The following is a 22463-nucleotide window of genomic DNA, read 5'->3' as shown; positions in this document are numbered from 1 at the left end:
TCGGCCAAAGCCCCTGGCGAAGGGCTGCTAGCCAACGTGATGCAGGCTTTACAGAGCTTGGGGAAAATGATAATCATTGGGGGAGGATGGTCGATTTGAGTTCCTGCACATGAACTATGTGTGTATTTAGTCATATCTGCAGTTGGTTCTGCACGATGGGTGGTTACACTGTGGCCTCAACGCAAGAAGGTTGCTGGTTCAAGCATCTGGTGGGGAGGGGTTCGAACAGTGGCTTTTCCTTGTTGTATTTGCTTGTTCTCCTCGTTTGTGTGTGGGCTCTCTCCAGATACTTAGATTCACTCCTGCCGTACAATCACATGCCTTTTAGGTTAATTGGTCACTATAAATTCTCCCTATGATTGAATGTGAGCATGAATGGTTGTTTGTCTCTGTGTTGGCCGTATGCTGGACTGACAACCAGTCTTGGGTGTAGCCTGCCTCTCACCTGCTAATTGCTGGGATGGGCTCCAGCCCCCCATAACCCTGAATTGGACTAAGCAGTATAGAAAAGAATGAATTAATGAATAACTATCTGCAGTTTCGTCATGTTGTATCAGCATTTATATAATTTTATCTAATTTCTTTAAGTAGGATCCTGTCATTAGAGTTGTACTGTTGCTATTAGGTCTGGGAAAATCGAAAAATCCAAAATCGCGATTTCTTTCTTTTATTTGTATTTTAAAAAAAAAAAAAAAAAAAAAAAGTTAATCCACTATAAATTTTTGGTCATTGTTATTGATCTTTTTACTTGTCTTCTTGGGCATTATAGCAGCAGAATGATGGTCTGGCTACTGGATTGTTTTTTCCTAACTGAAATCAAGAAAAAATGGCAAGTAAAAAAAGTTTTATCCATTGTTTTGTTTTTAATCTACAAAAATCAGTCATATTGAAGAATTGTAAGAATCGCAATTTAAATGGAATCGGCACCCAAAAAAAATCGGAATCAAATTGGGAGAAAAGCATATTGTCACAGCCCTAGTTGCTATTGTAGCTATCATGCTCATGTTATGGTTAACTCTTACCTACCCCAGTATGGCTTGCATTCTCTGGAAAAAAAACAGAAGTGTACTTCGGAATAACAGGAATAAAGTCCTTCTGCACATTTACCATCATTACTTTTTTTCTAATCATCTTATCAACTACTTCAATTTACTGAATCAACTGCTCAAATGTGAATATATTGCTTTAATCAGTTGACCAAGATGAGTTTTAGTGATTTAAGGAACTTTGGGTTAATAGTAATTAAAAAAAAAAAAAAAAAAAAAATCCTTTTGCTTGAAAATGTTCTTTACAGCTCAGCATTAAACCATAACCACAACAGTTGCTCTTGCTGGAAAGTTACATGATACTGCAGGCCGAGGAGGAGACTTGTAAACCACAAAACCACTCCACATGGATTACCTTTGTTCTTTCTAAAACATAGTCCAGAAATAACACACACTCTCTCTCTCACACACACACACACACACAACCACATAATACTTCAGGTTTCCTTCAAACATGGTAGAAAGGTAGATTTTAGGTAAATGAAGAAAGCATTGAATTTCTATGCTGATCCAAACTGACTTATTGCCTTGCCTGAGGACATGTGTTAATTTTTTTCCCCGGTAATTCTGTGTGAAATGCTTTCTAATGGTAAAGAGCTATATTTGCTATCTGTTTTTGTCATTATTGTGTTGTATCTCATCACACAAAACAGTAAAGTGCATTTCAGACAAGAGATTTTATTTTGTGGAATGTGTTGTTGATTCAATTGCACGTTTTCATTTAACACTTTAAATTGTTGGCATGACTTGATAAATGTATTTGACTGCTTGCTCATTTCCCTGTAATCTCTCTGAGGCTGTAAATGGATCAATTCCCACAGAGGAAAATGCCGTCTGCATCTGCTGAGTTCAGATGAGCTTCTGTGGATGCTTTGATTCAGGCTCAGTTTCATCTTTTCGGCTGTTCGTCGTTAGGATTTATGATAGAAAATAGAACAGAAATGTGTCTGTGTGAAACAATGAGCTCCATGTTTCCAATCTCCTTTTTCTTTTATTCTTGCAACGTTTGGGCTTTGTATTGTGCATCCACAGTTTGGATAAATGTCCAACATTCATGTCGAATACACATGAGCAGAAAAATCTTTTGAAACCTTTTGTTTTTTAACATTTGCATTAGTCAAATAAGAGTTGTTCATAGTTTTTTCTATTTAAAGGAGATTTATTTAATGTAATTCTAATGTTTCAGAATGTTAAGTAACTAACAAGATAGAGGATGAACACTGCTTATATTTTGTCATTGCTATGGTTATGATATTTTTAAGTAGGAATTAATTATTCCAAATGACATTATTCTGAAAAGTTGCTTTTACATGGAAATGGTGCTTCCCGTTTGAGATCTACATAAAAAACACATTAATTTATCTTTACTTAATTCAGATTTAGGTCTTGTGGCTGGTCAAGGGTTCTGATTGGACAAGGGGCAGATGTGGGTCTAATTTAAAAAAAAAAACAAAAAAACAAACTACTCCACCTCCTGCTTCTTTTCCATTGTTTTCAACTTGGAAAAAAAGCATAGTACCATTTTTGCTTTGATTATGATTTTGAAGCATCAGCTCAGCACATTCAAACGACATCTCTTTTTTCAGCAGCTGAGGAGCAGAAGGGAGATAGAGTACCAGACGCAGTAGGCAGAAAACCATGTGGAATATATACATCATTTTAATCGAACAAGAGAGTGAGCATGTACAGAACGACTGAAATGACCTTAAAGGGTACTAAAAGTGTGCACAATAAAAGAAGTAATCAATTTGGATTTAAAATATGAATAAACCAGCCCTTTTGGAACAAAATTTAAGGTGGAATTGCTATTTTAGTTCAGAATGAAGTGTTTACATGGTCATTTTTCATTTATTGAAAGACCCATTGTGTAACTTTGTGACTATAAAACTCAATGTTCCGGACTTGTTCGATGACACGGTGACATTTATCATGTATTTCTGGAGCCCCTGCTGTCCAACAGGTTTCTGAGGCTGAGAAACCACACTATTCAACTTTTTAATCCAGGTCACCTGCGACGTCTCAGCAGTTTTGCTTCATGCTAGGAAAACACAGTTGCTGTTTTAAACATTCATCGTCACTGATTTGAAGATTAAAAGAGAGAAAGGGACAAAACACGAGTCATCGTAAGATCGTCTTTCCTGGCTGGAGAGAGCTAGCATGTCCAAGATGGATGCTGTGTTAGCCGTCATCAGGAGGCGCGTGATGGGGAAAATGGCAAACGTTATGTAGTGTGTCATTAAAGTAGATTTAACTTTTATTTCAAACTAAACAGGAATTAAAAGTCATGTAAAAGTGACCATTGTAAGCAACAGCTCTTGAGGGAAATAGACATACGAGCAGCCACGATTGTTTCATGGAAGACATCGTTTTCTAAATCACATTTTTGAGCCACCAAAACGACAAATAGTTCAGACTTTTAAATACATGGGATCTGATTTGATAAGCCATGGTTCTTTTTAAAACAAAAAGTTGAAGCCAAACAGGAATCCATCTGCCTCTGTCTTATGGCTGTGCACTGTGCATTTTATCTACCTCTACTTTTTGGGTCAGTGACTTTGTGTGACTCATTGAAAGCTTATTATAGAAGAGTCAGAAACTGGCCAAATATGCGAGACTTTGTTTGACAAGTCTCCTGCGCTTCAGTGTTTACATAAACCACTGCAATAGATTCCTTTATGCTCCTTCTCTATTATGTTCTCCTTCTGATTCTATTTCAGATATTCTATCTGTGTGAATGGGTTTTAGTTTCACTTGTTCACACTCTTAAGGAGGCTAGTGGTTCAGGACAGAGGGTAGTGTCATTTGTTGGCCATGCTTCCCCCCCAATCTCAGCTCTTGTCTTGACAGGATGATGCATGTGTTGTCCTTGGCAGCCATGATCAGGTGATATATTCCACTTGGAATGCTGGAAGAGGGAAAAAGGAAAAGGGATGTCCACATGCCAAGCACCAAGGGTGATCTACTGAGCCAATTGTGTAGCTGAGAGGTGCTAGTGCAGCCAAAACCACTTGAATTTGAGTGGGTAAATTGTAATAAGATGCAATAGTCTCTTAGTATTGACAGATGAGCTGTGTGTCGGACAGCAATAAGACGTGAGGCAAGGTAAGTCTACTAAATCTAAAGTTCGTGAAAGTACAAAAAAGACTTAAGAACCCCCTAAAATGTACTCTGAAGTATTGTAATTGGTTGCTTGTGTCAACATCTGAAAATGCCTTCAGTAGCTCAGAGAAAGGCCTAAAAACTGATTGGAGCTCTACATTAATATTTCATAGATTTCTTTCCACATCATCTGAAGTTCTGCTTGTTGAGAGGAAAATATTACCTAATGGAGCTGACTCATTGAGCTAGCTAGTGCTTGCGTGACCCATTAGACACAGTCTTTCCAAACTCAGATAAGTTGCTTGCTGGTCATAGGAGGGGTTTTTCTCAGTTATCCCTTTATGTACAATAAAATACGTTGCAAGTACATTGAGAATTATGGACTGCTCTAAAAATGGATGCCAGCCAAATCCTTTGCACTTTTAATCCTTCAGTCAGTGTGGACGGGTGACTTGCAAAGCCAGAGAATGTAGTTTTTAATATGTCATGATTTTTTTTTTTTTTGTACTGCTCTTGTATATTCTTAGAAATGAGTTTGCAATTTGTTTTTGTCAGTTGTTGGTCCATTTTGTCTTGTATTTTCATCACACTGGACAGGAATAAAAACAGCAACACTGTTAAAGGCCATGTCTGGGAAGTAGTTTGTATTGCTAGATGAAAACAGGCACAGCATTTTTACTAGCTGCACTCATGAGCATTTTTCTGTTTCCTGTAATATTTCATAGAGGAACTAAAAGTACATGAACTCAGAATTGTCATTATGTGTGCTGAACATTTAATTGTTTCAAAGTGATCTCCAACGCAGACAAAAATTGGGCTGAAAGACCAAAATATAGTAAAAATGTGCCGTGTACCTGTTTGTGTGCTAGTTTTATCTTCATATATGTATATATGTTTGTGTGTGTGTTTGTGTGTGTGTGTATGTGTATATATATATATATATATATATATATATATATATATATATATATATATATATATATATATATGAGAGAGAGATAGAGAGGGAGAGATATATAGATATAGAGATATAGAGATAGATATATAGATACATATATATATATATATATATATATATATATATATATATATGATCTATATGATATATATATGATCTTCTCTAAGCTTTTAAATGCACATGTCCAACTGTTAAATGTTTCAATAAATTTAGCACAAGTTGCTGTTCTCTAACAAGGAGCTTAACGGCAAAAATCACGGCAGGTGTGTGATCCTTGAATTGACCAATAAATGTCCTGGTTCAATTAGAGCTGGTGTTTAAACAGTTGTCCTCATCATGCTGTTCACATTTTGACATCATGAGACCAAGACGACACCTAACAATGGAACAACAGTCCCTTGCCATTGCGATGCTTCAAACAGGACGTTCTCAGACAGAAGTGGCCACTGAGCTTGGAGTGTCACAGAGTGTCATCAGCAGGTTGCAACAGAGATATGGAGAGACTGGAAGAGTCACAGAAAGGCCTAGAAGTGAGACGTCCTTTGGCCACATCCCGTGCTGATGACCGCTACATTGTGAACACTGCCCTGAGAAACCGGATGATGAATGCCACTCAACTCCAGGCACGTTTAAGAGAGGTGAGAGGCACCCAAGTGTCACGTCAGACCATTCGAAACCGTTTCCATCAGCGTGGTCTGCGTGCTAGACGACCTGGACGGGTACCTGACCACACCACCAGGCACAGGCATCATCGTCTTGCATGGGCCAGGGAGCATTTACGCTGGACGAGGAACCAGTGGGCCTCAGTGCTGTTCTCTGATGAAAGTCGATTCACACTGAGCAGAAATGATGGCCGGCAACGATGTTGGAGACGTCAGGGAGAGCGCTATGCATCAGCCACTGTTGTCACCAGGCGAGCTTTTGGTGGTGGCGGTGTTACAGTGTGGGCAGGGGTGTCCACTTGGTACAGAACTGCCCTACACTTTGTGAATGGTACAGTGACAAGCCCATACTACCTGAATAACATCATTAATCCAGTGATTGTCCCCCTACATGAACAGCACAGGCCTAATTTCATCTTCATTGACGACAATGCTCCTGCTCATCGAGACCGCATCATCAGGGAACGGCTGTTGGAGACTGGTGTACCTCAAATGGAATGGCCTGCACTCTCTCCAGACCTGAATCCCATTGAAAACCTGTGGGATCAGCTGAGCCGTCGTGTAGAGGCTCGAGAACCTGCACCCCAGAACCTCAATGACCTGAGGGCTGCCCTTCAAGAAGAGTGGGATGCCATGCCTCAGCAGGCAATAAGTTGCCTTGTGAACAGCATGAGACGTCGTTGTCAAGCTGTAATTGATGCTCAAGGGCACATGACGAGATATTGAGACGTTCAAATTTTTTGTTGTGGTGTAACTACCATTGTTGTTACCTTTTGTGTTGAATGAATTTTTTGAGATGAGGAAATCAGTAGTGCATCCTTCTACTTAAATGTCTTACTTTCATGATATTATATCACTGTAGCATGAACATATTGCATTTTCCATAAATTTCACCTGAAAGCCAAATATCCCTAACTTTTTGTGAGTAGTGTGTGTATATATATATATATATATATATATATATATATATATATATATATATATATATATATATATATACACACACACACATACATACATACATACATACATACATATATATATAGAGAGAGAGAGGTGTTACCAATGTGTGAAAAAGGCTAAAGCTTCTAAATGCATGTCTCATTCTCTCACCAGGTAAAATCTGTTGAGTGACTCTTGTGAGGTCACAGCCTGAAGGTGAGACAGGCAGGATTTTTGTCTTTCCTGCTGTCAAAACTAATTACCTGCCTGCAGCATCAGGCTCTTGTGGCCATAGAATTAATTAACAGATGATGAAACTTTGTTCTGGGCCAGTGTGTTTGAGGATGTGAAGGAATTCATCCGCCTCTGAAAGTAGTGCTATGCAGAGTTGGTTTCTCGAATATATAAACATAAGATCTACACAGCTCTCCTCGGCACACCATTTTGATTTCAACTCCTATGCCATGTGACAGTTTTGTTGCCTGTGTATGTCGGTACTTTGTATGTCAAGTTGGCTGTTTTCTCTGTGTTGGGTCACTGTGGGATTGTGGCATCCTTTCGTGCAGTTATACTGGTTAGTATGTTCAGCATTTTCTGAGATTTGATAATTGCGGCTTCCATTTACAAAACAAAATCCCTAAGTACAAGTCTGCAAGTACTTAAAGGTGTCTCTTTTCAATTCAATTCAGTTCAACTTTATTTATGTAGCGTCAAATCACAGCAATGCCATCTCAAGATGCTTTACAGACAGGAAAAAAACATAATGAAAGCCAATACATAATAGCCTCTATAAGGAAACCAACAGATTGAGTAAGAGAGAGAGAAATGTCATGTGAAGTACTTTAAGGAATAATTGGAAAGGAACATTTTAATCAACACAATGAACAAGGTTTGATCTGAGAGTTTTCCATTTCTTCAGTAGATTTATTGGTTTCGTAAACAGTATAAATGTAGAACTAAAATATCACCTATTAATCAGATGTACAATAAAATGCTGCTTTACTGAAAATGAGATCATGCAATTTAATGGTAGAAATAAAACCCAGTCCCTTATTTTTCATTTTAAATACCACTGCCAATATGTTTTCTAAGTGCTTCAAATGTCTGCTGGTTTATGCAAGGTTGTGTATCCTTCAACGAAATTGGAGTATTTTTCTCTTTACCCATCACCATTAGTGTGAGCCTTTTGCCACTGATGCAGTGGGTCTTCCCTCTCCTTTGTGGTCTCCTAATTGTGCGGTAATCATCTTTTCCCACTTGAGTTAAAAGACTGTGTTTACGCTTCATTTTTGGCTGCTTGACTTGGCTAGACACTAATTTACACTCTCAGCAGCAGAACGAAGCTACTTTACAGATTATTTCTCAATGCTTTCCAAAAGCAATTTGAGGCTCATTGTCACAAGTAGGTTGGATAAAATCCTGCACTGCTTGCCCTTTTCTGTCTTTGTTGATGTATTCATGTGAAGAGACGTCTCAACAGAATTAAAATAATCAAGCTTTCATATTTGGTTTAGGTTTTGAGATCATTTGTATGTTTTAAGTAAGGAATAACAAGCAGACTGAAAAGATTAGTGTTACATCAGCAAAAATTTGTACATGACAACTGTATTTTAAAGATAGAAATTGCCCCCTGCTCTTTTAAGCTTAAAAGTATAAATCTAGTTGCTCGGTACAACATTTTTAAATAAGTTTTCTTTTATATATATTTATCCAGTTTTTGGAGATTGCAGACACGTGTACAGTCAACAACCGCCATAAGATTGTAACATCCTGCAAGAAAACAAGAAAAAAATTCATTTTTGTCTGGGCCACTCATACTCTATGAGAAGCTTCGTCTGCAGGTTCTGCAGGAAGGTTCACTGCAGGTGCCGATGTCTGCATTTATGTGCAATGAACATTTTTATTACATATTTATAGAAAAACTTCGTCCGCGGCAGGGCGGGTTATGTATGTGGCTGTGTCCGTGTGTTTTCATGCCACATGCTGTAAAAATATTTGTACTTTCTCACCACCTTAATCAATCTGTTTTACCTGCAACAGAAAAACGCAGAAGAGTGGCAACACTCTGCTTCATGCTGTTTCATGTTAACCGCGCCCACTTCATATGTCCAACCAATAACACAACACTTCTCAGAGCCCCACAAGAAAAAAATCTCTGAAAGCCTTATGTGTCGAGAACTGTCTTCACTTGTGTCTGTGAGAACAAAGTAATGTGATTTTTTTCTCTGGGCCTTGAGAACAAGAAAAAAAGGTTCTCTCTTCTCATGGAGTACTTTTTTTTTTTTTTTTTTAAACATTTGATTTGCTTGGCGAAATGGTTCTTTGTCCGCGTGCACTACTCTGTGTTCTGATCACTCGTGGAAAACTGGAAGTTCATGTCGGTTACAGTTGTAAAATAAGTAGTGTTTGCTTAATGTTCACACCAGTGTTGCTTGGGATATTTGCATAGAAATATAAAAAATATGGTGATTTTCTAGTGAACTATGTAGTTTGCACTCTTGTCACTTTCACCTCCCATCTCATGCATTCATTCGCTACGCTGAACAGCTAATCTGTTTGATCTCTTACTGACAGACCTGACACAGATTAAACCTGTTTTTCCAGCTAAAAAGGAGGAAAAAACGGAATATAGGCAGATGGGGCTGACAGTTCTGATGGTGCATAACACACCAAAAAAAGTCAACAGACATTCATCATTCCCAACAGCTGACCATCCACTTGATGTGTCATGGTCTTTAAGCACGGCCTCGTCTGAGTCTGGCTTTCAACCATGCAACTCTGTGACAGTGTGCAGATAGCAGACTGCACGTAGATCCATTCTTTTTCTCCCGTTATTTTCTTAAATACTTAAATAATCTGCCACCTTGTACGCCTTGAATTAAAATTTCATGCTTGCACAGATTCTCATGAGCACAAACATGTACACATGGCCTTAAATTTAGCTTTTACCTCTGAAATACTGTCCAAAATCACACCCATACGCTAACACAAATCTCTTCAAATCAGACTCATTCCAGACATATCCAGGCCTTATCTAAATCCCTCCCCCAGCATAATGGATATTGGATCAGATCAGACGTAGCCCGCAAGTCCATTGGATGCTGCATTGATTTCATACTCTGTTGATAACATTCCATATTCTGATCTAAGATGCATCCTCCCCAGCATTCCTGTTGGTTGTCATGGTTGCTTCAAAATGAGGAGGCAGTCTGGGACTTGAGGAAGATTTGTTAAGTTGATGCCCCAGTACAAAGAGAATTTTAAAACACTTGATTGGAAGTTATTGGCAGATGAATATTAAATATTTATATCAACATGTTTGCACAGATGCATGAAATACTGTCGGTTCACTTCAAACCTCCCTCCATCTTACTTTTCTGGTTGCATTTCAGCCTACTTTTTTCTTTCCTCTTTGTTTCTATATTCTTGTCTCTTCTTTCTATTTCCACCCTGCTTGTCACCACTCGCCTTTTTCAATTATCTCTCATCTTCTTCCTTTCTCAATTCTCTTCCATTCATAGTTTCTTCTTTCCTCTTGTGTCTGCCTTCATGTGTGTGTCACTCAATCCTTCCCTTTTTCATTATCTTATCTTTTACCTTCCTCTATCTCTTCATGCATCCATCCACCCTGCTTGCCCTGGGAACAGAGAAATTCCTTAACCTGAACTTTTCTCTTTCTTTTTGTAGCAGATTAATCTCCCCTACTAACACATTTGTTTCTAATGGAATACATTTACCAACCCTCCAGAGATTGATTTAGTTTGATCTATTTGTTGGACCTAAAATAACTGGTGGCCTTCTTACATTCAGAAAAGCGAAAACTTTCATTGAGTAGCCTGTAAAAGCTTTTAGGGGTTTGGGAGATTAATTAGGCTTTATGTTGTATTTGGAAATGCAACTTTCAGATAAAGTAAATGCATATTTTTCTCAGTAATTCTTGGCTATTGGCAAATGGATCACTGCATGTGATATTAATGAAATTTGACACTATCGGATTGGACATCTTTATGTTGCCTGACTGCAGAAGTCATCCCTAACACCCTGAGCTGCTCCATTAGCAACAGTCATTTAATCATCTGAAAATATCTCTGTATTCCTGTTTTTGGTATCCAGAGAGTACTTCAAAGTACCCTGCTCATCAGACTCCTCAAGCTGATAGATGCTTGATTTGAGATATCAAAAATCCTCCTTTGAAAACCCCGCAGGCTTCAGTGAAATTTTGCAGCCTTTTTTTTTTTTTTTTTTTAAACTCATGTATTTTGACTTACTTTTGCCAGCTTGTATTTAGCTCAGTTGCACACCCACAAGATGTGCATGACTCCATTTTGAGTAGTGATGTTTGCACACATGAAAGGTTTTTGTTTCTTTGTTATCCTTTTAAGAGAATGCTTAAAATGGATGAAAGGTGGGAATAGGCACAAAGAGAACAGTGGTAAGACTCAAGTCATAGTAATCAGGAGAATTAACCTAAGGTCATGTAACATGGTGGAGCTGTAGAGCCCCCCCTGCCTGCAATGTTTTATAAAGCTCTCTTTGAACACATTAACCAAGGGGAGATGAGTAAGCCCAAGGTGCCTTGAGGAAATGAGTAAAGGCTTTGTTTTTAAAAAAGCCATTCTGGTGCTAACATTGTCTTTGCTCTGTTGACTCACCGTAAACCTCATAATTGTTAAATCCCATTTAAGCAGCAATGTCAATTCTTTTGGGCTTAAGAGATGCCCATTTTGAATTAAATATTAAATCCTATTCACTTCTCTAGGCTCCCATAGTTGACGAAATGAACACTGCACTAAGTTTGCTTTGCTTTTGCTATGGTCCTTTTGCTTAGACAACCCTGTTTTCATTAGACATCCATCACCATCTGTTAGTAAGTATTATACTGTTCATAATTTCCCTTTTTTATGGCAATTTTGACATTTATCACTGGTGTTTTCAAATGAATAAGTACTTTCAGCAACACAACAGGCTTATTTCAATCATAATAGATTAGTAGAGAATTTTGTTTCCATTCACTTTATTTTTCCTTCTTTTAGTTCATGTCCTTAAATCTTCTTGAGGGGCTGTTAACCAGATCTAATGCTTTTAACAAAGTTTCTCATCTATCATAGCTGCAGGTGAAACAGTCAAGATTAACTACCCCATTAAAACAAAATAGTGCAGTGAATCTCATTCATGAGAGTCTTGGCCATTAAGATGTAATGTCTCATCCTGAAGCCACCGACTATTTTAAGCGACATAATATTAAGTACATTAGTGTCACACTCGACAGTTATTCTGGCCAGAAATGTGTGTATCCTTGTCTTGAATCTTTCATTTTAAACTGGAAAGCATGGGCAGGATAGGTATGGCAGTGCAATTTAAAACATATACACACATTTAATACACACAATTTTGTGTAAAATTGGGTAAGTGTTGTATTGGACTGGCACAATTTTGCTTGCAAGCTCAATAAAACTAATGAAACTTATTGTTTCCAAATTTTTTAGGGATCTTTTTCTTCAGATTTATGATCCTCTGCCCGCTCTAATAGCAAATTTCTCTCACGTCTATCCTGAATGCAATTAAATTAATTTAATAAAGCTGATATTATAGAAAAGGGACACAGTTCTTCTAGAGAAATTTGGATTGTTGCTGTTTGAAGTTTTTGTAAGTAAAGCTCAAGCCTGTCATTGTTTGTTGCATCCTGGTGTACAGTTGAGTCAGGAAACAAAGCAGCCCAATCTACAAGGATCTGGCACCATCTTGAATGATTCAACTTGTTCATGTGTGTGTTGATATGAGAATTAGGCTGTGTGCGTGTGTGTAACATTCTTATCCAGACCATCTCTGACTGCCCAGCGCTTGAATACAGTGTACAGTTGTCAGCTTCTGTTGTTCCTCCTTTGTCTTTCTCATCCGTTGACTGGTTCTGATCCGATGCCTTTTAGGCTGAAATTCCTCTCACTTGAAATCATTGTCCTGGCAACAGTTCACTGCTTATCAATGTGCCTCAACTGTGAGACTATATAGAAAGTATTTCAAATATTTTCATTCATTTAAAATCAATCAGCTATCATCTAATAAAAATATTTTATTGGAACGCTACTATTGATGGACCAAAAATCAATGAATGGATGGATCCAGTAGACAAAAGGAAATGGTCCATATATATATTTGACCACAAATATACGGCGAAATATATATATATAAAATAATATATGGCCAAATATATATATATATATATATATAATATATGGCCAAATATATATTTGACCATATATATTTGGCCAAGTTATATTATTTTAGCCATTTGCCATAACATATTCTAGATGCAGTTACCTGATCCATTTTGATCTCCAGAACCAGGACAGGGAGACAATTTTAATGACCAAAAACCGCCTGTTGAAAAATAAGTACTTTTGATCTTTCCCAGTATTTGGAAGAATTAAATATTTCTAGCTAATTAAATGTTCCCAGTGTTTTGTTCCAACCATTTTTTTTTAGTTACTAGAGTTTGATATTCACACTAGTTCATAAAATGTCTTTATGCTCTTGTAGCAACGGATGTTGGTGTTTGTAAACGCAACATTAAAACACAGTTTATCCAGTTTTCATCATCAGAGAAGACATTGTGAGCAGTGGTGATTTCTCAAGCCTGAGATGTGAGGTGAGAAAGCTCTGATAAGAAAGAAGTGATTTTAAATAGATTAGCTGATTGTTTCATAGCAATTAGTTTCTACGGCACTAAAGAAAAAAACTACAACCTCTAGAAATTGGTAACACTTAAAATCTGAAGGATCTTTTGAAACAAATGTGTTGATGGTGAAGGACAAAAGATTGATTGTGACAAAATGACTGAATGTAAATAATAAAATGCCATATTACTGTATACACAACATTGAATTTCAGACATTTAAGCACACTTCGGTCAGATGAAAAAAGTGCAGAGGGGGAGCGCAATCAAGGAATAAATTAGAGGATGCACCAGTCATGACAATAAAAAAAAATAAAATAAAATAAAAAAAAAAGCAATAAATAGGGGAAATAGATCAGTCATCTGATTGCTCTGACAAAGATATCTTCTGATTTACAGAAACCCCACAACACAACCTGCTGAAATGTAGTAACATACCAGTCAAAAGTTTGGGCACACTTTCCCATTGGATTTAATGGAAAATTGTGTCTAAACTTTTGACTGTGTGTGTGTGTGTGTGTGTGTGTGTGTGTGTGTGTGTGTGTGTGTGTGTGTGTGTGTGTGTGTGTGTGTGTGTGTGTGTGTGTGTGTGTAGTTATTGAGGCTATAGACTCACTATGAAAATCTTTGCCGAGGTACAACAAGTAAAACATGGAGTTATATTCTGGTAGTCTGAATTTGGCTGTTACTGTTGCAGTTTGTGTTTGATTCAGCTTTCAGACTAAAGTTGGACAGATAAGAAAACATCTTTCATTCCATCCTCGCTCTCAGTCTTGGAATGTGAATTTTTGTTTTCTTGCAGAGATTATACAACAAACATTTTGCCGGTTCGTCCTTGTCTCTGTCAGCATTTGATAAAGTGAACCACACATTTCCTTTTCACACCATCTATTCTTGTTGCTAGGAGACTGGGTGATCTTCTTTCCTGACCTGGCTCGCATCTTGTCATTCTTTTCTCTTTCAGTGTTATACTGTTTGTTTTGTGCTACGTAAATTACATTTGACTGTATTGATCAATGAAAAGATTGATGTACAGTCCCATCAGGCGAATCTGCCTCTTTACTGCAGACACTATCATATATTCAGCACAGATTAATCATAAAACATTCAGACTGTTTTATGATTGATCTGAATCGTGCTGTTGGCATAACAATATCTTTAGCCCAGGTAACTCATCTGTGACTTGTAGATAAAGGCAGTTTTTCACATCTAAATGCAACCTTGGTCATGCGTCTACTTCAATGATCACTGTTTAAGTTTATTAGACATTCACAGGAAACAGTTGTGATGTATTTCCATTTGGTTTACCAGCTGAATTGGTGACGCTTTGTGTTTTTTATTTATTTGGATGTAACATGTTGGAGCAATTTTCTAAGATGCTCCTCTTATTAACATGCATTTTCTTTAGAATGTGCAGCTTAAGTTGCAGACTCATCACCTTATACTTACCACTTTCCTGTCAGTGCTGATCTGAAATCAGCCTCTTCATATCGCTGAAAAGCTGAAGCTCTTTGGCTTGACTAGTCCTACCGAACCCCCAGCAGACATGTTTTATTTTTTTCTTGCCACCACGTTAATCTGTCACTCACAGGCATACACGAACAAAGCTGCGATATAAAAGAGCTACCATATATAAAAGATGGACATTTGTGACTGAGAGCAACAGGATGGTCAGGAAATGTCAACAGTGTGGTTGCTCTAAATGAACAGTTGGTTGAGGTTTAATCCTCAGTGGATGCGGCTGTGTTCACCACATACATTCTTTTAGGTTGAAGCATTGCATGCAGCTCCACAGCAGGCTACACTTTTGTGCATTTTCTGATAACTTACACATAAACCTCACTGTAATCTTTATAATATATTATATGATCTATATTTTTGACACTTACTAGTGCATTCAAGTTATTGCAATGCTACTTGATTTTATATAGAAAAACCGTAATATTTTTAAACTCTTGCCATTGTTGCAGTAATAGTAATGCTTAAAAACATATTTATTTTCAGTTCTTTGGAATCAACCAGCAGGTTGTACCTAAATGGGACAATCAGAAAGTGGTGAAAAAGATGAGTTTAGGCTTATTACATGGACTTTGTGATTACTCTCTGATGACCCCCCTGGTATGGAGAGAATGGTGTTCTCGCCAGCAACCATCTGGACGTTGGAATGCTAAAAATATGGGGCAGGGCAGGATTTATCTCATATCATTTAGAAATAATTGCTGGCTTTTGACATGGCTTTAAAATGCCAGACTCATCAATGAAATTTACGTTATTTTTCTCACTGACAAAGTGACGTCTTTTTACCCCAAAATGCATTGCAATAAAAGAGGTTAAACATAAAATAAACACCGAGGCAGTGTTGGGTTCAATTGCATGATGGTTATGAACTTTTTTTTATCTAGACTGATATATATGTTATGGGAGTTCTCCTCTCCACGGGCAACCATCTGGGGGAGAAGAATGCAGGGAAGGCAACATCTGGTCTTTTGAGTCTGCAGTGACGTGAATATGATTGATTTTAGTGTTACACCCTGCCTGGCCCCAGATTTGGACTTTAACTTGTATTTTTATTGGTGCGCAAAATGTAATTTATGTGACTTGAGCTTGATGATTGGGTTGTCACACTTAATAATGGCCTACCTTGGCTGAGATGGAGTCAAACTGATGAATCAACTCTTGCAAATGGACACAGGGTTCATAGCAACATCTGTATGCTCCATTATGTGCTCTCTGCATTAATGTCTTATGTACTGTTTCTGATAATTATTCTTTTCACCATAATCGTCATAAAGCTGACTGTTATTACTTTTAGTTGCTGTTAATCTGATCCAAACTTCCCTTGGGGGCTGTTAACTGAAAATGGCATGGTAGTCTTAAGAGGGATTATCCAGATAGACATTTGATCATCATGAAAGGTGATTTAATATTCCACTTGATCATTTGTATTATGCTTCTTTGTGGCTTTGGGGTCCAGTCCTAACTAGGAGAAGCACTGCATCACTTCATCATTTTTGCATGCTATGGTCATTAAATAAGGAATTTAAGCTTTTAAAACAAATTGTGTGCTCCTTTATTTTGATGCTGAACAAAGTAGTGCTTTTAGAGAAAAAATAAAGTTGAGATGACTGGCAGTTTTTGGCTTGTTGAACCACACTGAGACCAGTAATTTGACATATAACAGCTACTTATCCTTGAAGAGCAACATGACAGTCTCCCCTGCTTTGGTTTTCAACCCAGGGTCGCCTGCTCATTCTTACGACACATTCACATCAGACGTTTTTATTTGAAAAGAAGTGGACTCGGTCAGCCTTTAAACGCAAGTCTCTGTCTTTTTCAAGCGGACCAAATACAGGAGGCAGACTACAAAGTCACAAAAAAAAAGTCACTTCCTGCATTTGCTGTAGTATTGCTTTCTGGATAGCGATCACGTTGAGGGTCCTTTTCATCTGTTGCAGTGCATTTCTGATTTATACTTGCATTATACAAAATAAAAACCCAAAGCAGTTTCGTCTCCATGTTTAGCTCACAACAGCTTTCTTCTTCACACCTTGTCCTCTCTTTTTCTAAATACTAGTGCAGCGCCCCTTTTGGTGAGAATGAGGATGAATCATTCTAATGATTTGGCTCGTTTGACCAAAGTGCAGCATGAATGTAATCTCAGTCCGCATGAATACACCCCTATACAACTGAGCCGAGTCCCCAAGTATACCGAGTCTAGCAGACTATCCTGATGTGAATGCAGTATTATGTTAGCTGTGTGAAAGATAAGACTGGATGGAGGCTGTTTGATGATCCAACATTGGCCAGTTGATGTAATGGATGCATTGGGTTTTATTTTTTAAATTTGTACCCACAAAGATGGCAAATGTGGCCATGTTCCAGTAGTTTACTTCTACTAATATAACCTTGACTTATTATACATAGAACAAATTCATATAAGTTTGTTTAGAAAGAAAATGTTTTCCATCTTTATATATATGGGAAAAAAAAACTCACAACCAAACAAGCTAATGAATACTTTTCCCCTTTCCTTCTCCTGCACACTTATATTATCAGTGAAGGAATTTCATGCAGCTTCTTAATAAAAGCAGGTGTTAACTGAGGGTCGGATTGGAAAAGTGAGAGATGTGTAGATGTACAAGTGAGGAGGCAAACGTACTTAAACATCTGCGACAAAAAGAGGAAAAGAGAACAGGATCAAAGATTGGAGTTTTCTTGAAATCTCTGGTTCTTTCTGAGTATTCCAGTTTTGATAAGAGGAGGCTCTTTCCTCCAGTCCTTGAGCATGTTTCTGTAAACTGAAGTAAAACCTTTTTAAGAATTGTTATTTTGCTTTTTATATATTCTTACCTCACACGCGACAGACTGAATGCTAAAGGTAATGCTTCCTTGCACAAAATATGCCATTACTGATTTCCTTATTGTCTTCTTCCATGTTATTCTGCAGGTATGACTACAGAGAGATGCTGTACAACTCCACTTTCTGTCTGGTGCCCCGAGGTCGACGGCTGGGCTCTTTTCGTTTCTTAGAGGCTTTGCAGGTCAGTGCAAATAAAATGTTACTAATCACTGCAAGACAGCACTCGTGTTGATATCACTGTATTAATGTATTTATTGGATGCAGGTAATATTTAACATTATTCGTTGCATTTATCATTCAGACTCAAAATAAATGCAAAACTCAGAGGTAAAACTACATAAATTGGTTTTGCTGAAATGGCTCTGGGTTTCTAAAGTGTTTGCATCAATTTGGCAGTTGAAGAAGTTTATGGGGAAAGAAAATCTTGTGGTGCATAAATACAGTAAGCTCAGTGAAATGACGTTAATCAGTGGCTGTAAAATTGAAAAGTGAAGCACGGGGTTTGTTCCTGCGGATTTCTCGCCCACTGCCTCTTTTTGTTGATGTGCAGCCAGTCTTTCTTCAGCTGACTCTGACTCAGTGTCCTCCCAGCTCTTCCTGCCATCGCGTTTCTCGGCTTGTCGTCTTCTGTTCTATTCTGGCTGTGCTATTTCCATACCTCAAGTTCCTTCGCTCACACACGGAAATCTTCTCCTCTCCTTGTGTGTTTGAATGAATCATTGCTTTGTAAATTGTGTAAATTTCTGTTGTCAAATGTGTGGATAAGACTTTGTTTATCCCAGAAGGAGATTTCAATGTTGTGCTTTTTTTTTTTGCTTTTTTTTTTTTTTTTTTTTTTATGTTTTGTAATATTAAAAATAAAGATAAATAGAAAATGAATGAAACCGTAACTTGTTTCAGATGGTGATGTCTTCTGGCAGGAATGATCTCAGGTACACTTCTGTGTTGCATTGGAGTTAAAGCAGTCAGTCACAGAACACACTTTGTTGTTTCCTCTCTGTGTCGTACAGAGGATGTGAGGAATCTTCCACTATTTTCAGGAGCGTAATATTGTATGTAAGTTGGCACATATGCAGTCTGAACTTGCCGTTCCTTGAATGAATTTTTCAGCGTATGCCTCTGCTTCAGGAATATGGCACTTTTTGCATCATTTATAATCTGTATGTTGAGCTGTAGCTTGGCAGAGATTAAAAGTCTTTTGTAAAATTGGTTCTAGTTTTAAACCCGGGTATAATTAAAGATTGCTTTAGTTTATTTTAATGTAGAGTTTCACCAAGTAGTTCCACTTCTCTGCTTTTTTCACTGTGAGAACAGAACAGGGCTTCTTGAAATGTCACCTATTAAAGTGGAAATAAAAGCTAAGTCACGTTTCAAGGGGGCTCAAGTGCATCTCGAATTAATCATTCTTGTTCGACAAAAAAAATCTATTTATTGTCATTTAATTGCTGTCTTGGTTGTTTAGTTGAAAGGCTGTACTAATAAAAGGATTGAGTGTTTTTCTGTCTAACTGTAATTGCCCCTTGTAGCTGTCTTTGAGGAAAAAACACAACAGGCCAGTGAAGGAGACAGTTCCAGTGATTAATGGCATGTTTCTAAGAGCAAGGGCTTGTGATAATATAATGAATGAGGATTCTCTGAAGAAACCTGCTGGTATTAATACTACTTATGTGGTATTTGACCTGTTAACTACCAGTCAGCATTTCAATATTGGAAAAAAGTTTTTAGATTTTGCTCTTTACATGAACAGGTTGCTTTTTTTTTTTTATTTCATGAAGCACTTAAGAAAATATGGTTAAGTGGTGATTTTAGGCATGGAAAATGAGGGCTTTTACCTTCTCAAAAAAAAAAAGTTCGTTTTTTTAAGAGCTGTAATTTTAGAGATGATCTGGGCTGCATTTCCACTAAGTATAATTAAATTTGTTTTTAAAAAAATTATATTTTCAAAGAGCCTGCTTTAATGTGACACTGAGTTAAATATTGCAAAGATGATGAAGGTTAACATCACGGTAAATAGGACAAAATATTGTGACAAAATGCCAGCAGCAATCAAACTTTTGTCTCCTTTGTTAATAATATTTGTGTCAAGCACCTGAAGGTAGTGATCCTGGTTAAAATCAGCAGTGAAGTCTTTTTAGAACGATGACTGGAGCTCAGAAGAGATGGACAGCGTTTCTGCTCTTTGTGGAATGAGAAATTAACTGCACCCCTTTGGGACAAACAGTGGACTGATTAACAGTTCATCTGCAGATTATCTGGGTTGCATATTCATACTCTGACCTAGAAATATGAGTATCTGAGCTAACACACACATAGTTGAAGATTTGAGACTGACATTGGTGAATTTGGGAAAGCTGAAGAATTGTTATTGAGGTAAGCTCATAGATAAGCAGCTATGAAGCCAAAGTATGTTTTAGATTGGAGATGCAATGTTTTTTCTGATTTGGAAGATAATTGGGGGAAAATGATGTATGAGGTTGTGGAATTCACTTGTCATGTCAAGCAGAAGGCTGTGAAGTCACCCTAAGATTATCTTTTACGCATGTATGGAAACAATATAGGAAGGTGATCGAACTCAGACTCATTAATGACTGTGTGTTCTCTGCGTGTGTGTGTGATGCGCTGAGTCAGTAGAGGATTGAACTGCAGGAGTCACAAGTGGATTGCTCTGTAAAGAGCAGATAAGCAGGTAAAGCTTGGCGGCCTTTGAGCAGATTGCTACCTTTGCTAATGACACCATGGAGATTAGATGAGCTCTGCAGCCTCCTGATGCAGGACTGTTTCTGCATGAATGTATGCGTACGTATGGGCTGTGACCAATCAGTGAATCGTATCCTGCTTAGGAGATTATAGAGCCGGTCACTGCTGGTAAGAGGGTGCTTGTGCTAGTCAATCCATATTAACACGCACACACACAAATTACTTAATGGATTTGTAAGGACATGCGTTGACACACAACTCAGATACTCCCTTCACTGTGTAATAACTAAACTCTTAGAAACATATTAATTTTCTATCATGTTTTGTTTTTTTTCTGCCACTACTTTGAGTAATCTTTTCAGTTGTTAGCCATCAGTGGTTCTGGAGTTAATGGAAAAATGGTGGAAAAGTATCTAATACTGTTATTTAAATTGTGTCATTTGATTACATTTGTTATTTATAAATGTTCTCATCCTTATATTTATTCTATTGTCATGTTCATTAAATGTTCCCTGTTCTAAAAGCTCACCTTGTTATTAAGCAACTCTGTATTGTGTTTGTATCTGGCTTAACTCATGCAGGCAGCTTGTGTACCAGTGATGCTAAGTAACGGCTGGGAGCTCCCCTTCTCAGAAATTATCGACTGGAATACAGCAGCTGTGATTGGGGATGAAAGGCTGCTATTACAGGTAAAAACCTTCAACATTAATGGAGTTAATTTCTTTTTCTGCCATTCCCTACTGTGAGGCTATTGGGCCCCTTTTGAATATCTGTCTTGGTTATTCTCGCAGAACTGGCATAGCTGCTGTTTCTTCTGTGTTTTTATTGATTTATTTATCTTACATAACTACCTATGAAAGGTTTGTAATGTAGCAGCAGTTTTCAGATGTTCTTTTAGTACTCCTTTGTGCAAGTTGTATTTTTGTCACCCACCGCTTAGTAATTATTGATGATCATGCTTCTTTACGTTGGCTTAGCTACAAAGTTCATTTAAGGACACATTTTCATTTCTAAGTGCTGGCTTGTGTATTTGGCTTCCTGTCTTGTGAAGATACCATAATGCTGAATAATTCACTGGAAAAGACGTCAGAAGCTCGCTTTTTGTGTGTCATTCGGTTTTGGCAAGAGAAGTGGCTTAACGTGTCTTACCTCTGTCCCAGATCCCTTCAACAGTACGTTCCATCCACCAGGATAAGATTCTGTCCCTCAGACAACAGACGCAGTTCCTGTGGGAGGCTTACTTCAATTCTGTGGAAAAGATAGTACTGACGACGCTGGAGGTACACATACGCAAACATATGCATTTGTATCTCTAAATGTACATACAAATGAGCATCAGGTAGTATTTCCTCATTTTACTCTTGTACTGTTTTCTTCGCTGGCATAGGCTCCAGCTTCCTTTTGACCCTGAATTGGAATAAGCAGTATAAAAAAACAGATGACTGTTTTCTAATGTACAGATTCTGTTTTCCAAGAAAATAATTAGCACTTAGCTGTTTGTGATACTGTACTGTAATGACACGCAGAAATTTAAATATTCTAATCATTTCTAACTCAACTGATTCAAAATTATTCAGATGAAGGCATCACATGACACAAATGTACAATAATCAAGTGGCAACCTACAGCGGTTAAATATGAAGCCTATGCGGAAGTGCCAAAAGTTGCAGTTCCCCCCTCATCCACTAGGGGCTTCAAAACAGAGCAAATCCCCATAGACTCCCATGTTAAAAAGGCCAACTTCACATCAGAAATAAACATGTTTACATCCGTTTTAGGTTCAATAGGTCAGGTTTACCTTCATGACAGCTGTTGGGGGATTGAATTATTATTTTTATTTTTTATTTTATAACTCCTCCGTATAAAAGTGATTTAATCTAGAAATCTGGCATAATTAGGGGAGTGTCCTTTTGATTGACAGGTACCTGATATCCTGCTGCAAGAAGGCAGAATTTAGACAGTGTGATTTAGCTTTAGCCCGCTTACCTCTGTGAGCTGGTTAGCTCCTGTTGGCTTCGGGTTAGCT

General features: G+C 37.7%; 1 protein-coding gene across 1 annotated transcript in view; it reads left to right on the top strand.

Annotated features, from left to right (window-relative positions):
- LOC306756217 (exostosin-1-like) overlaps window positions 1-22463 on the top strand; it is a 37679-nt gene that overhangs the window by 5733 nt on the left and 9483 nt on the right. Inside the window, exons 2-4 of the mRNA XM_079240908.1 lie at window positions 17828-17921; window positions 21019-21126; window positions 21598-21717. Coding sequence (XP_079097034.1) covers window positions 17828-17921; window positions 21019-21126; window positions 21598-21717 — 322 coding nt within the window. The remainder of the gene's footprint in view (window positions 1-17827; window positions 17922-21018; window positions 21127-21597; window positions 21718-22463) is intronic.

Source organism: Telmatherina bonti (genome assembly GCF_933228915.1).
Source record: "Telmatherina bonti genome assembly, chromosome: 5".
NCBI classification, from domain to species: domain Eukaryota; kingdom Metazoa; phylum Chordata; class Actinopteri; order Atheriniformes; family Telmatherinidae; genus Telmatherina; species Telmatherina bonti.
This window is presented reverse-complemented; position numbering and strand designations above follow the sequence as displayed.